Below are 26,802 nucleotides of genomic sequence, written 5' to 3'. Positions count from 1 at the left end.
GCCTGGCTTGGCTTACAATTTGTCAAGAGAAATTAGAACCTAGGTTGTTTTTTACATGACATTTTCCAGTTTTTAAACATGGGCAACCAATTTTTTTTAAGCCTGAAAGCCAAACAAAACACATCCACAAGCTGAGCCTGCCCGATTTGTAATATTCATCAGAAAAAGTTTAAATCAACTTTTAGGTTTTCAGAATGACTTACTGCTTTCCTCATGGAATATGAACTGTGTATTAACCCTAATCATTAAATATAGCAAAAGTCATTGATGAGAAAGCTTTAAACCATTAGAGAAAGATCTTCACCAACATTTTGCTGTCTTAGTTTATTATTCCCTTTCTTCGTCATATTTCTGTGATGAAGTGTAAGTCATCAGAGGTGTTCTTTTCTATGGTGTTTTTTAAAAACAACAAAAACACAGGCTCAGAACATGTGATTACGTGTTCAAGTTTACACAGAACAGTCAGCCATGAGGCTGAACCTTAGGGCCCATGTTTGAGAGCTCAAAGATACACGATTTATGATTCGTATCTACTCTTAAACTCAAGTTGAGCACATTCGAATTGAGTTGAAGCACGGCAGTAAAACTAAGCAGATATGCCTTCCCATAGTCAATTCAAGGTGGAAAAACTGTGTTCACTTTAATCATGAAACATTCCCCCAGTGGACGCCTAGGATAAAACACTGAATTCAGAGAAAGGTCAGCACATTTTAGGAAGCTTGGGAATGCCGCCATTTTGACCGGTTACTGAGGTATTAAGCAAGTAGTCAAAGAAGTTACTTTGCATTTAGTGTTTTAATTCTTTTTGATAGTTTTGTGTGCACGTGTGATCTCAATCGGGCTCACTGATGCTTTTACATATACAGTAGAACCCCTGTAAAGTGACCAATCAAGAGACTGTACCAAACTGGCCAACATAAGGAGCTAGGCCCACTGTACTATATGCACATGTGGTGCACATCCGGTCTGTGAAAATGAGGTCAGCTTAAGGAGGTGGTCAGTGGAGGGAGGGGGTCAACTATGGAGGCTCTACTGTATTATTTTATGGTTGTGTTCCATGTCCCAAGGAACTGTCCCAAAGAACCCTCTCCTAGTTTGGGTTCCCCCAGGAGCAGACCCTGAGACAGGGATTGTGATGGGAGCCTGTACGGGTTAGGTGAAGGAAGCAGGATGAGGGCTGGGGGTCGGGACAGGGCTTCCCCAGCCAGTGACTCCTGTGGGGGCCTGGAGCTTTGCCCTGCTGGGGACAGCCTGGGAGCCAGTGTGGAGAATGTGCCATAGCTACCTAGCCTGGGGCAAGCGGGTTTTGCTGTTTACTCACCAAGTCCCATCAGGGACCAGGCAAGGACAGCTCCCCAGGGGCTACACAGCATGCTCTGGGGCAAGCAAGAGAAAGGCTTTAGGGAGAGACTTGCAGGTGCAGGAAGTGGGGCCAGGGCGGGTGCTGAGCGTTGGCCTCACACCCCAGCTTCCTCAGCTCCCCATCCTTGACACGGACAGCTGACGTTTTCTCGGTATTACATAAAGTGCTGTGCAAGGGGGACTTTAGGACACTCAGGACTTTAGGACACGTGGTCTTTTCAGTCATATGGCTGGCCCTGTGCCCCTCCTGTATGGAAATTCTGGAGCAGTGACTGCATATGGAGGCACAGAACAAGGTGTAGTGGATACCAAGCCAAGCTGAACTTGGGTCTGGGGCCACCCAGCTAAGCTGCACCCAGATCTAGGGCATTTGGGGAAAAAAGAAGCTGCATCACAGGGGATTCCTGGGGCCTAAAATTGCACTTCGTTTCAACCTTTGCAGGGAAACATGGGTCCACAGCAAACCAGTGACAACAGGAAGGATCTGGGAAAGACCTACAGACCCGGGGTTTTCTCTCTTACGAGCATCAGCTGGGATTTCTAGACCATGACTTCCACACTCCGACCCCAAGACGGAAGGAGCGGTGCACTCCAAGGAGAGAGCTGGCTGCTTCTCCAAGTTCAGGGCATGCAATACAACTTCTGTCTTTTTATTCATCTTCGGGGAAAGGAAGTGAGAAATGGGAAGTAAGGGGAGAGATTCCTCCAGGGTGGACACATTTACTTCTAAATTTAGATGTTAGTATCACCTTTGCAATTCTTTCTCTAAAAATTTTTTAGTGAGGGCCAACATTAAATTTAAACAAACACATAAGATAGTAATAAAAGAACGTGAAATAGCGTAGAAACACATCTTGTGACACACACACACACACACGCACACCCCAAACCCGCCTCCCCCCCAAAAAAATTAGGCAACTTGGCTTCACATTGAACTGAAAATTTCATTCCTACTAACCAATTCTTTTTGTGGCCTCAGTAAGTTTCTCCACTTCACTGTGTGAAGAGGACACAAGATTGGATGACGACTAGTCTGAAATACTAAATGGACTACCAGGAGTCCCATGGGCAAGTGGGCACAAGATCAAGACTGAGCACCTTGCTAGTCAAGTGCAGCCAGCCCTCTTGCAAGGCACAGGTGTCCGGTCAATCCACAGCATGTCAGGCATATCCTGAACACAGAGAACTAAACCAAACTCTCATTTGTATCTGTATTTGTATTTTTCCATTTTTGAACAATCAGTGGTCTATTGAATTTCCTGAATTAAAAAAAAAATCTGGAAACCATTAGCTCTCCGCCCTTGGAGAGAGGGCAAAGCACAGAGATTGCTCTCCAGATGACCCTCAGGGGGACAGGTGCTGTGGTCCAGAGCCAGGGGTGGTAATGTCCCTTAATATGTTTGGCCGAGGAGAGGGCTGAGAACACTGAAACTGTATTTCATTAGCCTGACACCTTCTCACTGCAAAATGGCAGTGGGCTGGAAGTCGCCTGGTACCTCTGTGACAGACAAGCCAGGCGGTCTCCTTCTGCCTTGGCCCCTAAGCATAACCATTACTGCTTTCTCCTGCAAAAACAAACATCGCCTCCACTCCTGCTCACCAGAGAAACATCTCATTGGGTTCTAGGGCGATTCCAACTGATTTCACAGGTAGGAAACACCTAGGAAAAGCAAAACAAAACAAAACAAAACCAACTTTCTCCTACTACTCACACTTGGTAACACAAAACCTATAAGAACATTCTAGAAATACATTCTCTTTACTCAATAAATATGTGATATTAGAGCCCCTGGCCTCTGGTCTGGTATTTTATATATTCTTGGAATAGGGAATCCATCTAGGGAACACACTTCCTATGTTCCTTAGATCAATTTCCAACAAGAAAAAGCATGTTGTCACCCTCACTTCTGGAGAAGAATTTATCTGATAGTGAACATCCAATCACTATTGTTTGAAATAGCAACAAAAGAGCAAGATTCTTTAGATCAAAATACAGGTTTGATAATTAAGTCTCTTAAAAGAGTTTAGGGATTGACTCTTTGCTGAATGTGCTCTTCAACCTTCAGTAACATTTTCCCTAATAAAAGGCTTCCTACGAACCGAACCATCAGACCCGTCTGTCCTAGGGCTAAGGGAATGCAGAGAAAGTAATTTAGCTTCTTGAAGGTAAGCCCATGTCTGACTCACCTTTGATTCCCCACAAAATCATGGTTTGTAGCATGTTTGTTAAATACCCAAATGAACAACGGGTTTTGTATCTCAAGTTGGGTTGTCAACCAGACTCAGTTCACTTATGCGTTCACGCCAATTACACTTTAGTCAAACAAACATTAGTTTTGAGTTTTTACATATTCCAAGCATTGTGCTGGGAGCGGAGGGGGAAAAAAACCCAAAAAGAAGTCATCCCAGTGTTCAGCCTCCACCTCACTGAGCTGTTTCATCGAGAGTTTAAAAAGAACAAGCATCTGTTCCGCAGTCAATGGGTATTGACTGAACACCTGCTACAGGTTGGCTCTGCCCCAGCCACTCTTTACATGGGCAGCAGGACATGAAACGGTCAAACGTCCCTGCCTTCACAGTGCTCACCTTCTGGAAGGCGAAGACCAACTAAAAGCAAGTGAACGCGGGCCAAAACGTGCCATAAAGGAGTTTAAGGACCAGGTCTTTGCTGAGAAGCATCTACCATGCCCAATAGGGTTTTCCCTAAGAAAAGGCCTCCTGTGAGCCCTTAGCCCTTAGCCCTGTCTGTACTACAGTTAAGGGGTTGGAAAAAAATAAACTCAGGATAAAAGAAGTCTAACCTTCGTTTTTGCCAATTCCCTACCTCAACAGTTTTTAATTCATTCTTTAGCCAGTACATTGGAAGTCTGTGTGGAAAAGAAGTTAACTTTCCTGGGGCAGTGCCTATGGCTCAAAGGGGTAGGGCGCTGGCCCCATATGCCAGAGGTGGTGGGTTCAAACCCAGCCCTGTCCAAAAAATGCAAAAAAAAAAAAAAAAAAAGAAGTTAACTTTCCTGCAAAATCAAAGGAGGGGGTGATTGAAACAGAGTTGGTTCCAGCAGAAACCTCACTTCGACTGTTCTCCCATGATGTGAAAGGGAAAGCAGACGCTTTGTCTGAATTGTATCAAAAAATAGGTTGACCTCTGAGGGCAGTGGACCTCCCCGAGAGAGGCTGGCCTCAGTTGTGCACTCCCAGGGGCTGCTCAGGGGAACCTGGGTCTCACTTCTCCATAGCAGTTACAAAAATACATACTTTTTCCCCTCACATCGCATCCATTTTAAGCTGAAGGATTTTAACCGTTTGGGGTTTGTTACTTCACACTTAAGAAACCTATCAACCACAGGAAGTGAAACTAAATGCAGTTGACACAGACAGCCAACTCTGAAAATGTGTTGGGCCCCACTGGGCTCTGGGTGACCTTTAGCAAAAAAAGTGGTGGGGGAGAAGGGTTTGCTCATGAAACCCTGACCGTCTTCAAATGGCTCCAACTTGCAGGGTTCTCCTTTCATGGGACCTTGTGTAGTAATCTTGGGTATCTTGGGGCCCTGGCAGCGCCAGGGTGAGTGCAACCTAAAAGATAGTAAAGATTCCAGAAGATCTTCTTGACTTTTACACACACTTGAAAGTTACTTCAGCACTCAAAAATACTTGGCCCATTTCTAAAGCAATGTCTGGGCTAAAAGGATGGCAGGATGGAGTCCACATATTTCAAACACATTTTAATTTTTCTCTTTTTTTCCAACAGAGCCACCAGAAAGGATGCAACTCATTTTCAAAAAGAATTCTCTCAAGAAGACATAAGAAGACATAGTTGGCTCATTCATCTATCTCCCTGCCCACAAGGGAAGGAACTTGAGGGAGAAGATGTTATGTGCCACCTCCAGAAGACTGCTAATCTCCCTCTTTCTAGAAAAATGGTGCTCTTTGATTTCTACACATTTAGCTACAGATAAAATTAGTAAGGGCAGACTCTATTGTCTGCAGGTGTTAGCGATAAACTCGAGTCTCTGTACTAAAAAAGAAATGTTCAATTTTGATCTTTTTTGATTTTGTAAGCTGCTGTCCACAGACATAATGGTTGGCCTGTTGTTTCAAGATCATTTCAGGGGAATAAGAAGAGATTACATGAAGTCTCATCTTAAAAATGTTCTCTCTGAAATAAAAAGGCAGAGTAACCACGGAAGGTTCTGGCAAACAAGCACATTCAATGGGGAGGTGAAAAGGAGAGAGAGAAGCCACTTGGGGAAGAGTATGATGGTTAATTCTATGTGTCAACGTGACTGGGCCATTGGGTGCCCAGATTAAACGTTATTTCTGAGTGTGTCTGTGAGCATGTTTCTGGATGAGATTAGCATTGGAGTCAGGGGGCTCAGTAAAGATGATTCCTTCCCCTGTGTAAGTGGCAGAACCCGAATTGTCAAAGGCCTGAAGGATTAACAGGTGAAAGAAGGGGAAATTGGCCCTCAGACTGCTGAGCTGGGAACATCAGTTTCCCCTGACCTTGGTCTAAGACTTAGTTACACCATTGAGTTCTCAGTTCTCAGGCCTTGGGCTAGAATTGCATCACTAAAAAAGTATCCAGGTTTCCTGGCCATCAGCTTGCAGGCAGCAAATCATGAGACTTCACAGCCCCATGTGAACCAATTCCTCATAATACATCTCTTTCTCTATCTATAGCCTAGTGGTTCTGTTTCTCTGGAGAACTTTGACTAATGCAGAAGTAAAGAGGGCTTTTGATTTAGCAACTGCTGAGGAATGAAACAAAAGCCCAGGTGAGAACAGGTAGACCACTGCCATTCCCTGTCCTCAGCTACTTCCAGTAACTGGCTTATCCTCAGAGTCATGATGCAAGGCTTCGAATGATGCCTTTTCACTGACACATACTTCCCTCTGTTCAGCATTGTATCCATAGCCTCCTCCTTGTCACTATTAGTAAAGCATCTTTGTTTAATTTAAGTTTATTTGAGAGACAAGGTCTCAATCTGTTGCCCAGGCTAGAACACAGTGGTGTCATCAGAGCTCACTGTAATCTTGAACTCCTGGGCTCAAGCCATCCTCCTGCCTCAGCCTCCTGTGTAGCTGGGACTATAGGAGAGTACCGCCATATTCAGCTAATTTTTCTATTTTTCTTTTGTAGAGACTGGCTCTCAACACAATGCCCAGGCTGGTCTTGAACTTCTGGCTTCAAGTGATCTTTCTACCTCAACCTGCCAAAATGCTGGGATTACATGAGCCACTGTGCCCAGCTGGTTTATTCTTCATTATCTGGACAACACACCTGATTACATCAAAGGAATGCTTAAGTACAGGAAAATTTTCCTCTACAAAGTTTCCATCCAAATGATGATCATTTTTCAGGCCCTTGAAACCTCCTCTCCCCCGTGCACAGTAATAAGCAAAGCTTAGGTTCAGTTTTTTATACTTTTCTTTATTTTTGCACTGAATGCACATATTATATCAAAGGATTGCAATGCATGTTTCTTATTTATTTATCTATTTGTAGATAACACGGTCTCACTCTGTACCCAGGCTGGAGTGCAGTGGCATGATCACAGCTAACTGTAGCCTCAAACTCCTGGCTGCAAGTGATCCTCCTGCCTCAGCCCCACAAAGTCCTGGCATTACAGGATGAGCCACTGTGCCTGGCTGTGATGTATCTTTAAAATGGCACATTTAGGGCTGGGCACAGTGCCTCATGCCTGTAATCCTAGCTCTCTTGAAGGCTAAAGCATGTGGATCACCTGAGCTTAGGAGTTCGAGACCAGCCTGAGCAAGGGTGAGAATCCGTCTCTAAAAACAGCCAAGTGTTGTGGTGGGCATCTGTAGTCCCAGCTACTTCAGAGACTGAGGCAAGAGGATTGCTTGAGTCCAAGAGTTTAAGGTTGCTATGAGCTATAATGCCACAGCACTCTACTGAGGGTGACAAAGTGAGACTCTGTCTCTAAAAAAAGAAAGGCACATTTCAATAAAGGATCTCACGTCACCTTTGAACGATTCAAACCCTGCTCTTAGGGTACTCATAGTCTAAGGGACTCTTTTATGCGTGTTCCTGACCAGGAGCTGCCTATGCTATCGGACAACATGGCGTAAGCGTTGCTGCAAGCACCTTCTGCTTCCACCTGTTTGCTGATACCTCAAATCTCTTTAACAACCAACACATTTTTCTATTCCTTAGACAGATCTGGGCTTAAAATACCAATAGGATGACGAGAGGGGATTCAGTGTACCAAAGTGTGCGTGCCTGAGTCACGCCCCTCTGCTGGGGGAGAAACTGGAACTGCGGGTGGTGAGGGGAGAGCCCCACTGAGGAGAAGCAGGGCTCAGAAATGGCAGGCGGGGTCAAAGGTCAGCATCATCTACCTGCAGGCGCTGCCCAGTGCTTCTCTTGCTGAAATGGGACACCCACTGACAGCCACCAAGGCTGTGTCACATTAAGGGGGAATCGTTATAAATGGGCTAATATATCTGCAGAGTCGAGGGGGAATGTAACCCAAGTCTGAGCGGGCACCAGGGTTCTACCTGTTACAGACAAGTCACTTACTAAGAAAACCCGCAAAGCGACCTAGACGGAATTACCCAAGGGCGGGAGGCAGGTGGTGGTGGTGGTGGTAAAGATTACACACACTCCTAATTAGTCTGTCCTTGCCCCGCCACGTGGCCCCTGTAAGTATAAATTATAGACCTCGGGATAAAGTGGCAGATGCCTAAGGATTAGGTCACCAGCCAGAAAACAATGGGCTGAACTCCAAAGAGGTATCACTTCGGATTCAGTGGACAGTGTTTGGTGTCCACTTTATGAATACCCCAGCTAGCATCTCTCTGCACAAATGAAGTTCAAATCTATTCTCCAGGGCCCAGCTCCCCTGTTGCCTTCTCTCAGAAAACTTCCTGCACCCCCCAGATTGGGTTTCCTTTCAGCTCCCTGATGCCCCCAAGTTTCCTGCTCCCATCTCTGCTTCAGCATGTCCTGTGTCCTGCTTTTCCCCTCAGCCTTCTGCGCTCACATTTTCCAGGCCGCATTTGACGATTAATATAAACTCCGTGAGCGAGACAACCCCAGCATCCTGCTGCCTCTAAAATTCACATTACATTACACCTGTTCGAAGGCTGACGTTTCTCTATGACTTACATGTTCTTTTATTTGTTTAATGGCTTCCTTAAGCTCTAAGAAGAGGACTCGGATCTGTCGTATTTACTGCCGTATATACCGTCATGTGTCACCTGATGACGTGCTGGTCAACAACAGACCACATACACAATGGTGGAACCGTAAGATTATAATCCTGGCTTTTCGCTGCACCTTTTCTATGTTGAGATATGTTTAGATACGCAGATTCTTATAATTGCAACTGCCTGCAGTACGCAGTGCTGTGACATGCTGGCCAGGTTTGTAGCCTACATGTGTGGCTGGCTGTGCCATCTAGGCTTGGGTAAGTTCATTCTGATGTTAGTACAATGACAGTATCACCTAATGATGTGTTTCTCAGAGCATGTCCCTGTTATCAAGCAGTGTGTGGCTATTAGTATAATTCCTACCAATATACCTAGCTCATAAGAGATACTCCAAAAATTTTTTCTTGCATGAATATATGTCCATACTTTTCAAATAATTTAGTAGACACAACTTACACCTAACAGGATTTCAAAGAATAGTTGCTATAGAAGGGAGAGCGGAATCAAATGACTAAAACTAGAGACAAAAGTGCTTTCAAGAAAGACACACTGCAAAAGTCTGCACAGGGGAATAAGCCCTGGGTAAGGAAGAGGGACCCTATAGCAAGCCCCCCACATGAGTGGATCCCAGCATTTTTTAGAAATTGTGAGAAATGGGGGGCAGGCACCATGGCTCCTGCCTGTAATCTCAGCACCTGGGAGGCTGAAGCAGGTGAATTGACTGAGCTCATAGGTTCAAGACCAACCTGAGCCAGAGCAAGACCCCATCTCTAAAAATAGCCAGGCATTGTGGCAGGCACCTGTAGTCCCAGCTACTTGGGAGGCTGAGGCAAGAGGATCAGTGAGCCCAAAAGCTTGAGGTTGCTGTGAGCTATGATGCCACACCACTATACCACGGTGACCAAAAAAAAGAGAAAGAAATTGTGAGAAACTCTACATTTTCTGCTTGAAATTTCCACTTAGAGGATTACTATATATTTTTTTCAGAAATCAGAGAAATAAGCCCTTTATTCACATGTCAAAATCTAAAACCATACCAGCTGATCACAAAGAAATCAGGATTCTTATTTCTGACTAAGCTTTGTTCCTTCTTTTCTCCATAGTTTTTCTTTTCTTTTTTTTTTTTGAGACAGAGTCTCACCTGTTGCCCCCCACTACAGTGCTGTGACATCACACCTAATACCAACTTCAAACTCTTGTGTTGAGCAGATCCTCTTGCCTCAGCCTCCCAAGTAGCTGGAACTATACATGCCCCTCACCACGCCTCGCTAGTCTTTCTATTTTTTTTTTTTAATTTTTTTTTTGTAGAGACAGTGTCTCACTTTATTGCCCTTGGTAGAGTGCCGTGGCATCACACAGCTCACAGCAACCTCCAACTCCTGGGCCCAGGCAATTCTCTTGCCTCAGCCTCCCGAGTAGCTGGGACTACAGGCGCCCGCCACAATGCCCGGCTATTTTTTTGTTGCAATTTGGCCGGGGCTGGGTTTGAACCCACCACCCTCGGCATATGAGGCCGGCACCCTACCCGCTGAGCCACAGGCGCCGCCCTAGTCTTTCTATTTTTAGTAGACACAGGGTCTTAGTCTTTCTCAGGCTGGTCTTGAACTCCTGAGCTCAAGCAATCCACCCACCTCAACTTCCCAGAGTGCTATGATTACAGGCATGAGCCACCTCACCAGGCCCTTTTCTGCATAATTTCTTTACACATGGATGCCCTACTCCAAATGTATTTGCTGAGGGAAATCTAGACTGCTTTGCTGAATTTTCAATAATGTGCGCTGAGGGTCTAAAGATTGGGCAGCCTGGAAGATTTTTGAAAAGGGGATGGCTAATCTCTCACCCTGACATGTCATGGGGGAATTCAGCGGGGTCAAGTCATATCTTAGAAAATCCTTGGTGAGCAGTGCTGCCCTCCTGACAACATGGGCTGACCTCCAAACAGGTATCACTTTGGATTCAATTTACAACGTTTGCTTTTCACCTTATAAATACCCTGGATAATGTGTCTCTCTTTGCAAACAAATTTCATCCCTATCCTTCAAGGTCCAGCTCATATGCTACATTCTCCTGGAAGGCATCCTAGATCCCCCAAACTGGGTTTCTCTCACCTCTCTGGTGCTCCCAAGCCCCTTACTTTTGTCTCTCTTCCAGCACATTCTATATTCTGCTCCATGGCAGACACTATGCCAAGAGGGGAAATAAAATCATTTATAACAGCAGCTGAGAAAGTCTCAGGCTCGGCCACATTTGCATTGACACAGTAAGCACCCCCCGCCAGCCTTCTTGCCATGCTGAGGAATTGAAAATCAAAGATGAGTGTGCAAAAGGGGTATCCAGAACCCTTTGTAAAGGCATGATTTGCAAGTTCCAACTCTGCCCAGGCCTCTTGCTTCAAACTCCAAACTTCATTACCAGCACTATCAGCCCCACGGCACCTGCTTTGATCCTCCTTCCCAGCACAAATTAAACTGCCCCTTCCTCAGGGCTACTGGCAGCACTTTGATTATATCAAACTTTTCCATTTAATTCTTCCTGTTGCAAACATAATTTGTTGTCTCGAGGGCAAGTTCCATGCCTTATTATTTTATATATCTCAGAAATCTAAAATAGGCATCGAGTTGGACCCCTATAAGACCCACCCCAGCTGCGTCCCCATTACCGAGAGGAAAAGACCGCGTGCATGTAGTGGATCCAGTGAGCCACTTCAGAATTTACTGAATGACCACTATGTGCCGGGCACTGTCCAGGGTGCTAGGGACACCCTTAAACAAGACCAGCATCATCCCTGCTCTCTAGGAGACAATAAGTTAATAAACCACAGACCAACAGAAAGATGCTTTTGGATTGGAATAACCACAATGGAACAAAATGAAAAAATGGGAGGAAGAGTGCTTGGGAAGAATGCGGAGATGGTCAGGGAGGTCTGAGCTGAAACCTGTGGATGAATTGTGCGAGGATTGGAGGGTGGGGATCCTGTGGCCTCAAGGCCACATGTAGCCCTCTAGATCCCCAAATACGACCCTTCGATTGAATCCAAACTTAACAGAACAAATCCCTTTATTAAAAGATTTGTTCTGTAAAATTTGGATTCAGTCAAAAGGCTGCACTCGGGAATCCAGAAGGCCACACATGGCCCTGAGGCTGCAGGTTTCCCATGTTTAAGGGAGTGCAGGCAACTTGGGCGGGGGCAGGGTGGAAAGAAATGGCAGGGCTGGCTAATCGCTAATTCTCTCTCTTCCTAGCTTGTAGATAGCCACTTCTTATTGTATCTGCATATGGCAGAGAGAGAGAGAGAGAGATAAAATATGATCTCTGATGTCTCTTATTTTAAGGCACTAATCCCATCACCTGGGCTCATCTAAACCTAATTATCTCCCAAAGGCCCCACCTCCAAATACCACCACCTGGAGGATTAGAGCTTCAGCACATGAATTGGAATTTGGGGGCAGGGGAGACACAATTCAGTCCATAGCATTCCACCCTGCCCCACAACATTTCTATCCTTTCCACACATGAAATACCTTTGCTCCATCTCAACAGCCCCAAGAACCTTAACTCAACCCATCCACACCGGAGCAGGTGCCACATTTCTTATAGCAGGTGACTCTGTTTGCACAAGCTTTTCATTACTGTTTCCATTTTCTTAATCCTGCTCCCCCATTTTCATTAAATTATAAGCACCTGACACATTATAAGCACAGTAGACACATCTGGAGTCATCCTCTTACACTGGAAAACAGAGGCTGAGAGTATTAAGATTTCCGAGCTTTCATTACTATTAGGTCCATTCTACTGATGTTTATTTTTATGCCCATTACATCTCATTATCACTACTGATCTTAATCATACATCTAAGTTATAAACTCACTCACTATTTGTGTATTTCCACATTATCTTGTAGGCAGTCCTATTATGGAGTAAATCACTTTGGCAAAGCTGCATACTTCAGCTACTAACATAAAAAAAAAAAAAACCCTCCCAGCAAACTTATCTAAATAATGTTTTCTGTAATGATCATATTTCCAGAAATAACCACACTCCTCATTTTAGTATTATTCAAGTTGAAATTTCTCCATCATCATCTGCTTCTGTGTAAGTATTTGTTCATGAAGAACTGTAATCAATAAAAGAAAGAAGACAAAGCCATCTGCATCGTGACCAGATCAGCCAGATGTTGCTCCTGGAATACATCACATGTGGTGTTTCTCGTCGTGTTTCCAATCATTTGGAACATACAGATTTTCTTTTGCAATCCGCAAGGCTTTGGGAGGCTCTGAGACCTGCTGTCAGCACCGATCGCCCAGAAAAGGAGGAATCACACAGTTACCCTACCTGACGCCATCTTCTCATCCGACTTGAGGCATCTGAGTTCTTCTTGAAATCCTTCTTCCTAGGTTCCAGCCCCACAAGTCAGAAAAGCAGGGAGAAAGTGAAAAATAATGCATTAATGTGAAGCAACACTTTTTGTAAACTTCTTAATTCCTAATAAGATCAAGACCTGAAAACATTAGACCAAGTCTTAGAGTACTGAAGTTTTAGACAAGCTACAAATTCAACAATAGATTTCAAGTAGAATAACCAGGTGGAGATGTCAGGTGACCCAACTCCAGGGCGCCATTCACATGGCGGCATCTATGAATAGTGTCCTTGGGGTAGAACAATTCAGGTCCCCTTGTGACAAATACATTTGGGGACACTCATGACTTAGTGTGATGGTGATGGCTTTCTCCATAGGATAGAAATTCTGCCACAAAGAAAGCTTTACTTTTCTCAATTCAAGGAGCAGAGTGAGTCATGTACTTTTGAAAACTCTCTCGCCATTCAGTTATTTTTATCTCTGGGAACGTGGGTGTACACATTCTTCTCTGAGTCCTGGTGTGATATTCTTGAATGACAATTGTCATTGCTAAAACACTGATAAAAGTGGACCCTGCTGAAAGTGAGGGAGGTAAATTAAGAGGAATGTCTAAATGATACTTTTCTAATTTTTCTGCAAGATGACTTCATGCCAATCCATTCATTTCTTTTTCCCTTCATTGAACAGGTATTTGTCAAGTGCCTGTTCTGAACTATCTCTACTTATCTTCTTAATCTTTGTCAAGTGCCTGTTGTGAACTATCTCTATGGGATCTTAATCTTAAGCAGGCTCTGTCTGATGACTCCTGAATCACACTGCAGACAGTTGCCTATTCAGCTTCCTTCCTAGCCTAACATACTTTCTGTACATACTTTGTTGTTTTTAAGAAATTAACTCAGGGCAACGCCTGTGGCTCAAAAGCTCTCTATACCAGAGGTGGCAGATTCACACCCAGCCCCGTCCAAAAACTGCCAAAAAAAAAAAAAAAAAGAAAAGAAATTAACTCAATAGAAGATATTCTAGACCATAATAAAGCACATGGCTGTGGGGTTCCATAAATAAAAACTGGTGCTATTCTGTAACCACAATGGGACCATGGAACTCAAAAACTGATATTTTAAGGCCAGACGGGGTGGCTCACACCTGTAATCCTAGCAGTTGGGAGGCTGAGGCAGGTGGATTGATTGAGCTCAGGAGTTTGAGACCAGCCTGAGCAAGAGTGTGATCCTGTCTCTACCAAGAATAGAAAAACCAGCCAGGTGTTATGGCAGGCATGTGCAGTCCCAGCTACTCGGGAGGCTGAGGCAAGAGGATCACTGGAGCCCAGGAGTTTGAGGTTGTTGTGAGCTATGATGCCACAGCACTCTACCTAGGGTGATGGAATGGAGTGAGACTCTATCTCAAAAAAAAAAAAACTGATATTTTCTATTATAAGAACACTCCCAGGGCGGCGCCTGTGGCTCAAAGGCAGGGCGTCAGCCCCATATGCTAGAGGTGGTGGGTTCAAACCCAGCCCTGGCCAAAAACTGCAAAAAAAAAAAAAAAAAAAAAAGAACACTCCCAAATTTGCTCAAAGTTTGCCAGGTCTTAGGTTATATGTCATCTGGATCAGAATCCACCAGACTCTTGAGTTCATTTAATACGATTTTTAAAAAATGTCTATTTCAAAGGAAACCGATCTATCAAAGGATAACTGTCCTCCCATGTTTAATGCAGACCTACTCACAATAGCAAAGCTATGAAATCAACCGACCGCGTCTGTCACATGTGAATGGAGAACATGTGGTGTAGACACAGACTGGAAAACTATTCAGACATAAGTAAGAATGAAATTCTGTCATTTGCAGCAACTGGATGGAACAATGGTCACTGGGTTTATGTGATAAGCCAGGCATGGAATGACAAATATTGCATGTTCTCACTCCTCTGTGGGAACTAATTGATGTTGTGGAGGTAGAGAATGAATGATAGACAACAGAGGCTGAGAAGGGTTGGAGGGAGATGGGGCAAGTTTGGTTAATGAGTACACAGATAAAAGGAATAAGTTGTTAAGTTGGACAGAATAGGGTGACTATAGTTAACAACACAGTAGTGCATATTTCGAAATAGCTAAAGAGAGGACCCGAAATGTTCCCAACACTTAGTAATGACAAATAATCAAAGTCATGGACACCCCAGATCCTCAGACTCTAACATTACACATCTGATGCATATAACAAAATACAAACATATACCCCATCAATAGTACAAATATCATGTATCAATTAACTTTTTTTTTTTTTTTTTTTGTAGAGACAGAGTCTTACTGTACCGCCCTCGGGTAGAGTGCCGTGGCGTCACACGGCTCACAGCAACCTCTAACTCTTGGGCTTACGCGATTCTCCTGCCTCAGCCTCCCAAGTAGCTGGGACTACAGGCACCCACCACAACGCCCGGCTCTTTTTTTTTTTTTTTTTTGTTGCAGTTTGGCCGGGGCTGGGTTTGAACCTGCCACCCTCGGCATAGGGGGCCAGCGCCCTACTCACTGAGCCACAGGCGCTGCCCATCAATTAACATTTTTTAAAAAAGAACTGTCACTTGCAATTTATAAAGAGTAGTTTCATTAAACATTATCAGAATCAACTCAGAAGGGAATTGATTTTACTGGGTTGGGAACAAACATTTTTCCAGAAACCAAAAATCACGTCCAAATGGTCATCATAAAAGACCAGTTCCAGAAATGTGTCCTACTTTTAAAACCCAATACATGAAATAGTGTTGGCACGGGCAATTTGGGTCAACAAAGCTTCCATCCAATTATCTCAAATTTATTTGGTATAAGAGATTCCAGTGAAAATTGCTTCTAAAGTTACATAGTTTAAAAGGATATGAATTAAATAGTACACCAAAGGACACATAAATTATAGAAAAGCTTCATCACATAGCAACTAAAGGTGTCAAGTAATTTCTTATTTCACAAGGCCCAACAGAGCAGTGTATTATGAAAATGCAAGGAGTTATTTTATAATACAGCCACAGGGAAAATCTCCTGAGATGCCAAAACAATTCAAATAAAGTTGTTTCAGAGATGAAAAGATTCTCCCCTTTGAGCCAATAAGACTGTTTACTTTTTTATTGCTCTGAATTCCAGAATAGTGAATAACAACCCTTTCCTCCAAACATATGTATTGCTCTATTTCAAAGAGCCTCTTCCGAAGGTTTCTCTTTAACTAGGAAGAGCTGCAAAGCCCCACAACGCTCTGCAGAGGGAAGGGTGTTTGGAACCCTCTTGGCTGGAGAGCTCTCAGCACAGAATAAACCAGCGTCTGTGTCTCCAGCAGTATAAACTATGCCCTATTTAGAGAAAAGAGGCTGAGCTCCCGAGTTCCTTGTGTCCCTTCCCTTCAGTGAGAGGCCATGATTTGCTGAATTTGTTCTTAGTGGCTTTTTTCCCAGCAAGGCTAGAATAAAATGACAACAGTCCAACTGTAATGGACATCTGTTGATTTCGCTGCCGGCCATTCACTCCCTCTCTATCTAGGAAGTGTGTCCTGGTTTCCTCTTTAAGGCCATCTCATCCCGCTCTTAAGGAACTGTGGTCTTCTGTGGTTTCCCAGGCTTCACGAAGCTGGCTCCATGCTCCCTGCCCCACACTCCAGAGGCGGAACACATGACCCAGGCCTTTGCCCACCTGTCTGGTGCATCTCGCTCTGATTGGTTCTGAGCAGTCATGTGACCCACATTTCTGGGACTATGACTCCTAGTTTTATACTGGCCCTGACACCAGAGAGGATGGTAGAGCTTGAAGGTGCTGCTGTTGCCACCACCTTGCTATTACCTGGGGCTCAGACTGAAGCCCACAGGATGGAAGAGATGGATTAATGCTTTGCTTGATAATACCCATTGAGCCCCCAATTCAGCCATGCTTGATGCAAGCTCAACTCTAGGTTTTATCTGCATAAGTCAACTAATATATTCCTTTTACTTAAAAAATATATGTGTATACATATTTCTTTTTTAATCAAACTAATTTCTATCAGTTTTTCTGTCCTATCTGACAGAATAAGTCCTAGCTGATACACAGATATAAGAGCCGTCGTGCTGAAAGCATTAAGATCAGGTGTGCTGGTCTCTGGTTCTGTACCTCACACATCATCATCCTTTGTAATGCATTTAAATTGGATGCAACCATATGAGGTACCAAGAGGGTACTATTAACTTTTTTCATCTACTACCATGTATCCCTTAACAATAGGGATATATTCCAAGAAACACATCATGAGGCAATTTTGTCATTGTGTGAACATCCTTGGGTGTCAATACATAAGTCTTGTGATACAGCCTAGTGCACACCTAGGCTAGAAACCTGTAGAGGATGTTACTGAACTAAAACCTAGAGAGGTGATTGTAAAACAGTGGGATATCATGTCTCTCAACATATCTAAATATAGAAAAGGCACAGTGAAAACATAGCATTATAGTCTTATAAACCAGCATCTCTCTCTAGTGCTGTTCTGGGGTCCATCGCTGCATTGGGGTCCATCATTGACCAAAATGTTATGTGGTACGTGACTTGCATCTCCTTTGAGAACTCATTTCAAGGTGTTTTATTGAAAAGCCAATGAAAACCACAAAGGAGTTCTCAAAGGAGTTTATACTTAGTGAGTTCAAAGTATGACTTTGATACACATTAGTTTCTTTTCCTATGATTCACCTGGTTGAACATGATGTTAAAAAAAAGAAAACAGAAAAAAGTTTTAAAAACATGAAGAAAATAACACACTAACATAAATCAATAATGACAACATTTGCCTCAGAGTTTGGCAACTGACAATCAGCATTTCATTCCATGTTTAAAAGCAAGGAGGTAGTTTGTATGAGAAAGAGAGAAAAATCCTGACAGGATTAAAGAAGCATAGTTCTATATTTTTAAACAGATGCATAATAATTATACATAAGTATAGGGAACATGTGGCATTTTAATGCATATATAAGTGGGTAAATCAGGAAAACTGGCTTATTTATCAAGTAAAACATCATTTCTTTGAGGTGGGAACATTCAAAATCCTCTCATCTCATTATTTTGAAACAAAATATTGTTAACTACCATCAATCACTCTACTGTGCTATACAACAAGGAAACTTCTCCTGTCTCATTATAATTTTATATCCATTAATCAACCTCTTCCTCTCCTTTCCCCTCCCCCTTCGCCAGCCTCTGGTAATGACTATTCTATTCCATGTGAGTCAGAACATGGGATATTTGTCTTTTTGAGCCTGGCTTATTTCACTTAACATAATGGCCTCCCCTTCCATCCATATAGCTGCAAATGATGGGATTTCATTCTTTGTTACATCTGAGTGGTATTCCATGGTGCAGGCATGCCACATTTTTTTTGGTGATGGGCACTTCAGTTGACTTTACATCCTGGCTATTGTGAATGGTGCTGCAATGAATGTGGGGGTGGAGACATCTCTTTGACACACTGATTTCTTTTCCTTTAGATATATACCCAGTTGTGGGGTTGCTGGATCCTGTGGTATTTCTGTTTTTAGTTTTATGAGGAATATCTATACTGTTTTTCATACTGGCTATACTAATGTGCATTCCCACCAATGGCGTATAACAGTTTCCCTTTCTCCTCATCCTCACCAGCACTTGGTATTTTTTGTCCTTTTGATAATGGCCATTCTAACTGGCTCATTGTGGTTTGATTTGCATATCTCTGGTGATGAATGATGTTGAGAATGTTTTCTTATACATGATAGCCATTTGTATGTCTTTTCTTCACAAATGTCTATCCAGATCATTTGCCCATTTTTTAATCAAATTACTTGGTTTTTTTTTTTGTTTGTTTGTTTGGGGGGTGGGGTGCGCAGAGGTGTGCAAATTCCAGGATTCTTTATTAAATAAATGGTGCTGTGCCAGGAAAACTGGCTATCCATGTGCAGAAGAGGGAAACTTGACTCTAATCTCTCACCATATACAATAATCAACTCAGAATGGATTAAAGACTTAAGTGTTAAGACTCAAACTGTGAAACTACAGGAAGAAAACATAAGAGAAATGTTTTAGGACATTTGTCTGGACAAAGATTTTTGGATAGTACTTCAAAAGCACAGGGAATAAAAGTGAAAATAGACAAATGGAATGATATTAAACCAAAAAGCTTCTTCACAGCCAAGGAAACAATCAACTAAGTAAAGTGATGATCTACAGAACAGGAGAAAATATTTTAAGCTATTCATTCAACAGGGGGGTGATATCTAGAATATACAAGGGGCTGTATCTGTTTTTTTTGTTTGTTTGTTTTTGCAGTTTTTGGCCTGGGCTGGGTTTGAACCCACCACCTCTGGCAAATGGGGCCGGCGCCTTACTCCTTTGAGCCACAGGTGCTGCACGGGGCTGTATTTTTTAAGGCCTTTCTAGGTAGCACATCCTGAGGAATGGAGTTCTTTTAAAGAGCTAGTGCACTGGTACGTAAAACCACTGCTTTTTTCCTCTGCAGTCTGCAGAGACAAGTGTTTGCTAGTCCTTTCTGCTCCCTGAACTAGGAGATTTAGGATGGCGTCTCTTAGGTAGATGTGTAAGTGGTAGAGCTCTTGCTGTGAGAGCAAATTCCTCCCCACTGGTGGTGAGTTAATAATTGACTGTTTCTTTAACTCCTCCCTGCATGTTAGTTCTTCTAAATCAAACAACTCAACAGCAAACTCCCCCAAATAATCTGATTAAAAGCCAGGCCACCAGATAGCCACTGGAGGTGTGTTTTATTGAAAGAAAGAAAAAGAAAGAAAGAGAGAGAGAGAGAGAGAGAGAGAGAGGCCAGCTCCATCTCTGCACTGATCCCAAGGGTATGAAGTCCCTGAGAGTGCCTATGTATCTATATTCAACTGCCATTTTCCCCTGTACAGTCTAGTAGAGACACACACACACAATATCTAATCTCTTCTACTTTCAAGGTTATTAAATTCAGTGTCAAGCCATGGCGAAACTTAAGGTTAGGGCCCTGTATGTGGGGCCCAGATCTTCACCCAAAAGCTGGGTGTTGGGATTCCTTTCCCAATGTTATGGCACAGTGCTGAGCGTGGGAGCTCAGCTTTTCCTATCTATTCAATGAGAATGTTTTTCTATCCATTCAATGAGAATGTCTTTGGTAGCCTCTCAACTGGTCTCTGACTTCCTCTCAGAGGGAACTGACCTGTGGGAAGATGCTTATTTGGGACGCTCATGGGTGGAGAAGAATCAGGAGCTTCTTATGTCTTTCTACTCCTGACGTCACCTGGTTCTGTTCATCTCCACTCATTATAACAAATTTGTAACTAACAGATTCTTGGTTTCAACTTCTTCCATTTGGAATATGGGTCCCAAATATGACTCATCCCTTTCTAGAAAGATTGAATTTTAATTTTAAATAATCATTTCCCATCACCGACCATTTAAGGAATCTTCAAGTTCTCCCTAGTATGAGCTATAGTACAAACAACATTTTGCAATATGTAGCTTTTAATATTTTTCTTATTTCAAATACTTCTGGGTTAGTGTTTGAAGGGTACTATTGTGAATCAAAGGCCATGATTGTCTTTGAGGATTTTGATGCAGATTCAGAATTACCCCTAAAAACGTTTCAGCAAGTTCATGTGTTAAAGTGTGACAGTCTCATTACAACCTCTAGTAGTGTCTAATTCCACATTTTGATGGATGTGAAGAGCCTCTTACTAGAAGTCATTTTAGAAATTAGTATCCAACACCCGCCATTCTAGTCCTCCGAGTCTCTCAGACTGTGTTGCATTACTACTAATAAAAATGTTTAATTTTCCGTAGAATCCCGCAAGCTCTGTCTATCTCACTAAATTATAGGCTCTTCCAAAGCAGAGGCTGTGCTTCCTTTTCCAGGCTTCATTCAGGGTCTACCCTGTCTCTTAACAGGTGCTTACTACTGCTGGGTGGATTCACTTGTTCACCTACTTGATATCTTTGTTTAATGCCCAACATAGAAACACATCCTGCAATAAATATTCACACACATCCCTCTGGGTAGCACAGATAAGGCAGCAGTTCCTCCAAGAAGGCTCTTCCTTCATCACATGGTCAAAGCATGGTCAGATTATTTCAGCTCATATTTCAAAGGGGGACAAGGAGCTTCTCAGTCCCTACATTCATAGACAGAGTTCCAGACCAAATCTCTGGCTGATCCATCTTGGGTCACACACTTACCCTGAGTCACAGGCACACGCCTTCTACTGCTCCCAGGGGAGTTGATGGGAGCTTTGATCTTCCAGATCTGAATCACTACCTGTTCCAAGAGCCACTGTAGGGAGAGAGTGGGTGTTGTGATTGGAAGATCCCTAGAACCTCATGGAATAGAGGAAGGCAAAGTTCCCTAAGGGAAAGAAAGACTGTCTCCCAAAGCAGAGGAGTAAGAGATGCTGGCCACAGGTCATGATGCTATTCAAATTATGCACAACACAATGTTCTCCTCCCAAAGAGACCAAACTCTAATCACCACCATGGGGTTAAAGATACCTTCTGTGTATTGAGTGCTTGCTTGTGCCAAGGGCTTTACATATACCGCATGTGACATGGGACAGCACTCAAAACATTTAACAGCATGAATGGCATGGGCTCCAGCTAGTGAGAATGGGGTGGCTCCCAGAGTCCCTGGGGTATAGGCCTTAACTCATTAATTTCAGGACCCCACTGGGGTGGGGGAGGTTATACGGGAAATGGGCACCACGCCAGACCCTGGGGAGCATCTATGTGCTAGTGGAAACAAATGGATTTTAATATTTTAATAGCCAAAATGTCCTTACAGACGCATACCTGTTGAGAATTTTTAGCCTTGAGCATCACTTAATAACCATACTTCTAGAATATAGATGCCATATTTACTGTGTATAATGGGCATCCACATTTTTAGCCCAAACTTTCAGTTAAAAAAAAATTTCATTTTAATTTTTTAATTCAAATTGTTACTTGTTTATGTTTAGGTACTTATCTTTTGTAGTATAAAAGAATTTTAGCATTTATTTTTTAACAGTTATGGTACAAGAAATTTTATGTAACAAACAATTACAAAACACAAAGACAGATACAAGGTACAAGAAATTTTATTTGCCATTAACAAAATAGTACTACCCAGGTAGTATAAAGCACATCCTTATTTTCCCTCAAAAATCTGGGCAAAAAGTGCTCATTATCCACAGAAAAGTACGACATATATTAGAGGTATGTTGTAGTATGCTGGAGTTATGGAAGGCATCTTATTGGAGCATCAATTTTACACAAAGATTTAGGAGGGAAAACTAACTATTGAAACCAATTTGACTACAGTGCAGAAGGGTATAGACAATAAACACAAATATGTAGGATGAATGTGAAATGTCAAGGAAGTTTGGACATGGGATCCCTGAAACAAGGAGTACCCATGTAGTGAAGATTAAAAAGCACTGTCAGAGCAACTGCAGTGTAGACATTGATTTGTGTAGCCTTTATACAGAAGAAGGGCCAGAGGGAGGAAGACTTTGTCTAAGGGCACACACTTTGAAATGGAGCAGGAATTCACACCATCTTCCTGGCTCAGGGCACCTGCTCTTGAGCAATATCATACTGCATTCCTCAACATTAGCTCCTTACTTATTTTGATTTTGTGGTTTTTGGCCAGGACTAGGTTTGAACCCGCCACCTCTGGCATATGGGGCCAGCGCCTTACTCCTTTGAGCCACAGATACTGCCCACTTATTTTGATTTTGGAAAAATTTAACCTTCAAGGGAAGAACAGCTAGTTGTTGAAAAGCTGTCCTTAGTGAAGGGATTAACTGGACAGAACTTTAAGGTAAGGAAGAGTGTGTAGGTGGCCCAGGTCTAGAATGAGCGACTGTTCCTCCCTGTAAGAAAGGCCCTTAAAAAGACAGACGCTAAGAGGGACTTTACCTAACAATTGCAATCAGTGTAACCAGGCTTATTGTACCCTCAATGAATCCCCAACAATAAAAAAAAAAAAAAAGACAGACGCTGTTGTATGTTTGAGGTGTAGAAAGCCTCATGCCAAGAAACCCACAAGAACAAAACAATATTTATCACAGGGTGGAAACTTCAGAACCAGTTGCGCAGGGAAGTTGGACACAATCTTTTGGCTATAATTCAACTTACTAGTTCAAAGTCCAAAGTTACACAATGATTGCAAATAATATCTGAATTAAAGTAAACTCTCTCAAATTACTGGAGGATAGAAGGAGTGAGACTGAGTGCCTGTTCTTGTGAGCCGAAATTTTATTTATATAATATATAGTATGGAGGTTGTGTTATAGATCATAAGTGACAAGTGAGAATCATGACTTTTAGCTTCTTGAAGCATCTAATTCTGCTCCACAGGCACTCTGTAAACACTTACTGAATGAACGGTTAAATAAGTGAATGGATTATGTTTATTTTAAAGAAAAATTTTTCTTCCAAAAATCTTTTTGTGTAAAACAGAAGTTCTAGTACTTCTGGTACTTCTGGCCTCAAGTACTTCAGGTCACACTGCTTCATATCCCTGAAGAAACATGCACAATTTGAGAGATGTCTGTTGTAGTTGATTTGGGCTACTAATGAAACACTATGGACTGGGTGACTTATAAACAGCAGAAACATCTCTCACAGTTCTGGAGGCTGGGACGTCCAAGAAGATCAAGGCAGCAGTAGATTCAGTGTCTGGTGAGAACGTGCTTCCTTGTTCACAGACAGTAACTTCTCAGTTGCATTGTCAAGGGCAGAAGGGGTGAACAATCTCCCTTGGGCCTCCTTTAAAAGGGCACTAATCGCATTTGTGGAGGCTCCACCCTCATGACCTCATCACCTCCTGAAAGTCCCTCCTCCTAAGACCATCAGCATGGGTGTTAGAATCTCAGCATATGAATTTGGGGGTACAAAAACATTCAGACTACAGTACTGTGCCAAAAGGATTTTATAAAAACAATGAGCATGAGAGAATGAAGGGGTTTTTTTGTTGTTGGAAATTGCAGCACCATTTTTTATTCTGTCTCCATATTGGTTCACAGAATTAGTGTTATTTCATATCTATCTGATACCTGATATTTAGAAGATATTACTTGATATATGATTTCCTTTGACTCCTTTATTAACTTAGTGTGGTGGGAAGAGCAGATGCCCCCCACTATCCACAGGAAGAATTTGAGCCTCATCACCACAGAACTATAAAGAAAGGCAAGACCAGATCTTTTGCTCACAGGTCATGGAAGGAGCACAGTAGGGCAGTTTCCAAAGGGGTCCTGTTGCTCCCTCAAAGTTCAGGCAGAAGGGAAGGAGGAGAGATGCTACCATAAGCTTCAAACTGCCCCAGGATGAACAATTCCTTGCAGCCTTTATAAGAATCCTGGAGATTATTTCTGAGTTCCGGGTTTCATATCCTAAGCACTTTTCCTCTCAGAAATTATTCTAAGTCCTGGCATTTGTAGAAGCTGTAATTATGTCTGTGAGCTGAAGTCATAGCCCTAGGCAGTGACACCCAACAACTCTTTTGGTTTCCTGTAGAAACTTCCAGAATAAATGGAAACTTGGTGGTGATTTTTTTTTTTGGGGGGGGGTGGTAAACCTACATTTTTCTAGTCCTTGCTAAAGCTGAAGCTGTAGTGAAGAAGTTTACAATTTAGGGCCGACACCCAAATTCTTTTCTTGAAGCTTGAGTCAGCACAAAGTACTATTTATAAGTTGCCCAAATGAACTTAAAATATGGTCAGAATTCATCCCGGGAAGAAATGCTAAACTAGGGTTGCTCAAGCCATCTAAAGAACTGGGGGGAGAGAGAGAGAGGGAGAGACCATCAATCTACAGGCCCTCATTAAGTATATCTCTTAATGCAACTTTCAAACCAACATCATTATTAAATTTAATTGTATCAGCTCTTTTAGTTACACTCATAGCTCATTGCTTTTTAGGGATTTCAAGAAACTGTATGTTCAAGAAACCTGCAAAAATCTCATAGAGAAGATTAAGGATCAGTATATAGTTCTCATCTTGCAGGCTATCAGCAATGAAATAATTTTAAAAAATATTGTTCCCATGAATCCTCGCTGACCTCAACTTTTTTTTTTTTATTAAATCATAGCTGTGTACATTAGTATGATCATGGGGCACCATACACTTGGTTCATAGACCGTTTGACACATTTTCATCACACTAGTTAACATAGCCTTCCTGGCATTTTCTTAGTTATTTTGCTAAGACCTTTACAGTCCACATTTACTAAGATTCACATATACCCTTGTAAGATGCACCGCAGGTGTAATCCCATTAATCCCCCTCCCTCCACCTACCTCCCCCCTCAAAACAGCATGATACTGGCACAAAAACAGAGAAGTAGATGTCTGGAACAGAATAGAGAACCAAGAGATGAATCCAGCTACTTACCATTATTTAATCTTTGACAAGCCAATTAAAAACTTTCAATGGAGAAAAGATTCCCTATTTAACAAATGGTGCTGGGTAAACTGGCTGGCATCCTGTAGAAGACTGAAACTGGACCCACACCTTTCGCCATTAACCAAGATAGACTCTCACTGAATTAAAGATTTAAACCTAAGACATGAAACTATAAAAATACTAGAAGAGAGTGCAGGGAAAACCCTTGAAGAAATTGGGTTGGGCGAGTTTTTTATGAGAAGGACCCCCCGGGCAATTGAAGCTGCTTCAAAAATACACTATTGGGACTTGATCAAACTAAAAAGCTTCTGCACAGCTGACCTCATTTTGGAAAAGCAATGTTATTCAATGGAAAATGAGAGTCAGGAGACCCACCTTCCAGTCAAACATAATTACATGACGCTGACCAAGTTCATGCTTTCTTGGGCTTCATTTTCTCCTTAACAAAATGGAGAGAACAATGGCTCTTTGCCACCTCATAGTCAAATACACCTAAAGATCAAATAGGAGAGAAACACTGAAAGTGTCCTGAGCTCTTTGGAACAAAGAAAGTTTCAACATTCTTGTTATTTGGAAAGAGATAATTATAAAGGTCAATGTTTATCTTTTGGCTTCAACAGGCACTTTCGTGCAAATACAGAATCAACATGATGAATAGACTTCTGTCGCCTTGCACACAGAGATCACTCAACAAATAGTTATTGTTTGTGGACCAGCCTCACCTTACAGACCACTTCAAACCTGCTTGGGGTGCCCAGGAAAATTCAGCAAGGGAAGGAGAAAGTGGGGGTGAGAAAGTGTAGGTTTGAATGAAAAGTACTTCCAAGAGTTATTTTCTTCCATTTTCACTCCCTTTCTGCCTATAAATAAGTGAATGGATTATTATTTCTCCCCTTCTCCCTCTCTGCTCAATTCTCGCTCTGCGATAGAGCCTGATAGAAGGACTTCTAGACTATAAAGATTGGGGTAACTCACATTCACAAACACATGCCCATAAACACACACCCACAAACATGCATACCCACAAAAACACGCAAATATGCATACACGCACGAGCACACACGCATGCATGTATACTCCCAAATACAAGTGCACACGACCGGCCAAAAGTGAACAAAATGGTAACAAACAGAAAGTCTGATAAAGAGTTTGTTTTTTCTTTTGTTTTCAATTGCCCAGCCTCTCCACACCTCTGATCTTTCTAGCATGCTACATGCCATTTGTTTTAATATCTCTTTTCTCAGAGCTTCCAGAAAGGGAAGGGATGTTGACCGGGAACTCCAGTGTGAATTTAAGTCCTGCCCAAAGTTCCTTTACAAGGAATTAATAAACAGAGGTTCCTTTTTCCAGACATCATTCCATGGTCTGACCACCCTTTCCACCCACACCTTCCTGCTTCCCACAGCCACTGCTAACATGATCCAGATGTCCAAACCCACCCATGCCCCTTGACCTCTTTCTGTTAGTCTGAACATGCCTACTCCTCTGAGGGAGAAGAGAGAGACTT

At 42.6% G+C, this 26,802-nt stretch overlaps 1 protein-coding gene across 1 annotated transcript in view; it reads right to left on the bottom strand.

The window, feature by feature from the left end:
* Positions 1–26,802, bottom strand: part of FAM107B (family with sequence similarity 107 member B) — a 223,697-nt gene that overhangs the window by 118,404 nt on the left and 78,491 nt on the right. Inside the window, exon 2 of the mRNA XM_053572248.1 lies at positions 12,871–12,928. Within this exon, the coding sequence (XP_053428223.1) occupies positions 12,871–12,928 (58 nt within the window). The remainder of the gene's footprint in view (positions 1–12,870; positions 12,929–26,802) is intronic.

The sequence above is a fragment of the Nycticebus coucang genome, chromosome 20, assembly GCF_027406575.1.
Source record: "Nycticebus coucang isolate mNycCou1 chromosome 20, mNycCou1.pri, whole genome shotgun sequence".
Taxonomy (NCBI): domain Eukaryota; kingdom Metazoa; phylum Chordata; class Mammalia; order Primates; family Lorisidae; genus Nycticebus; species Nycticebus coucang.
The sequence above is the reverse complement of the archived record's forward strand: the minus strand, read 5'-3'. Positions and strand labels throughout refer to the sequence as shown.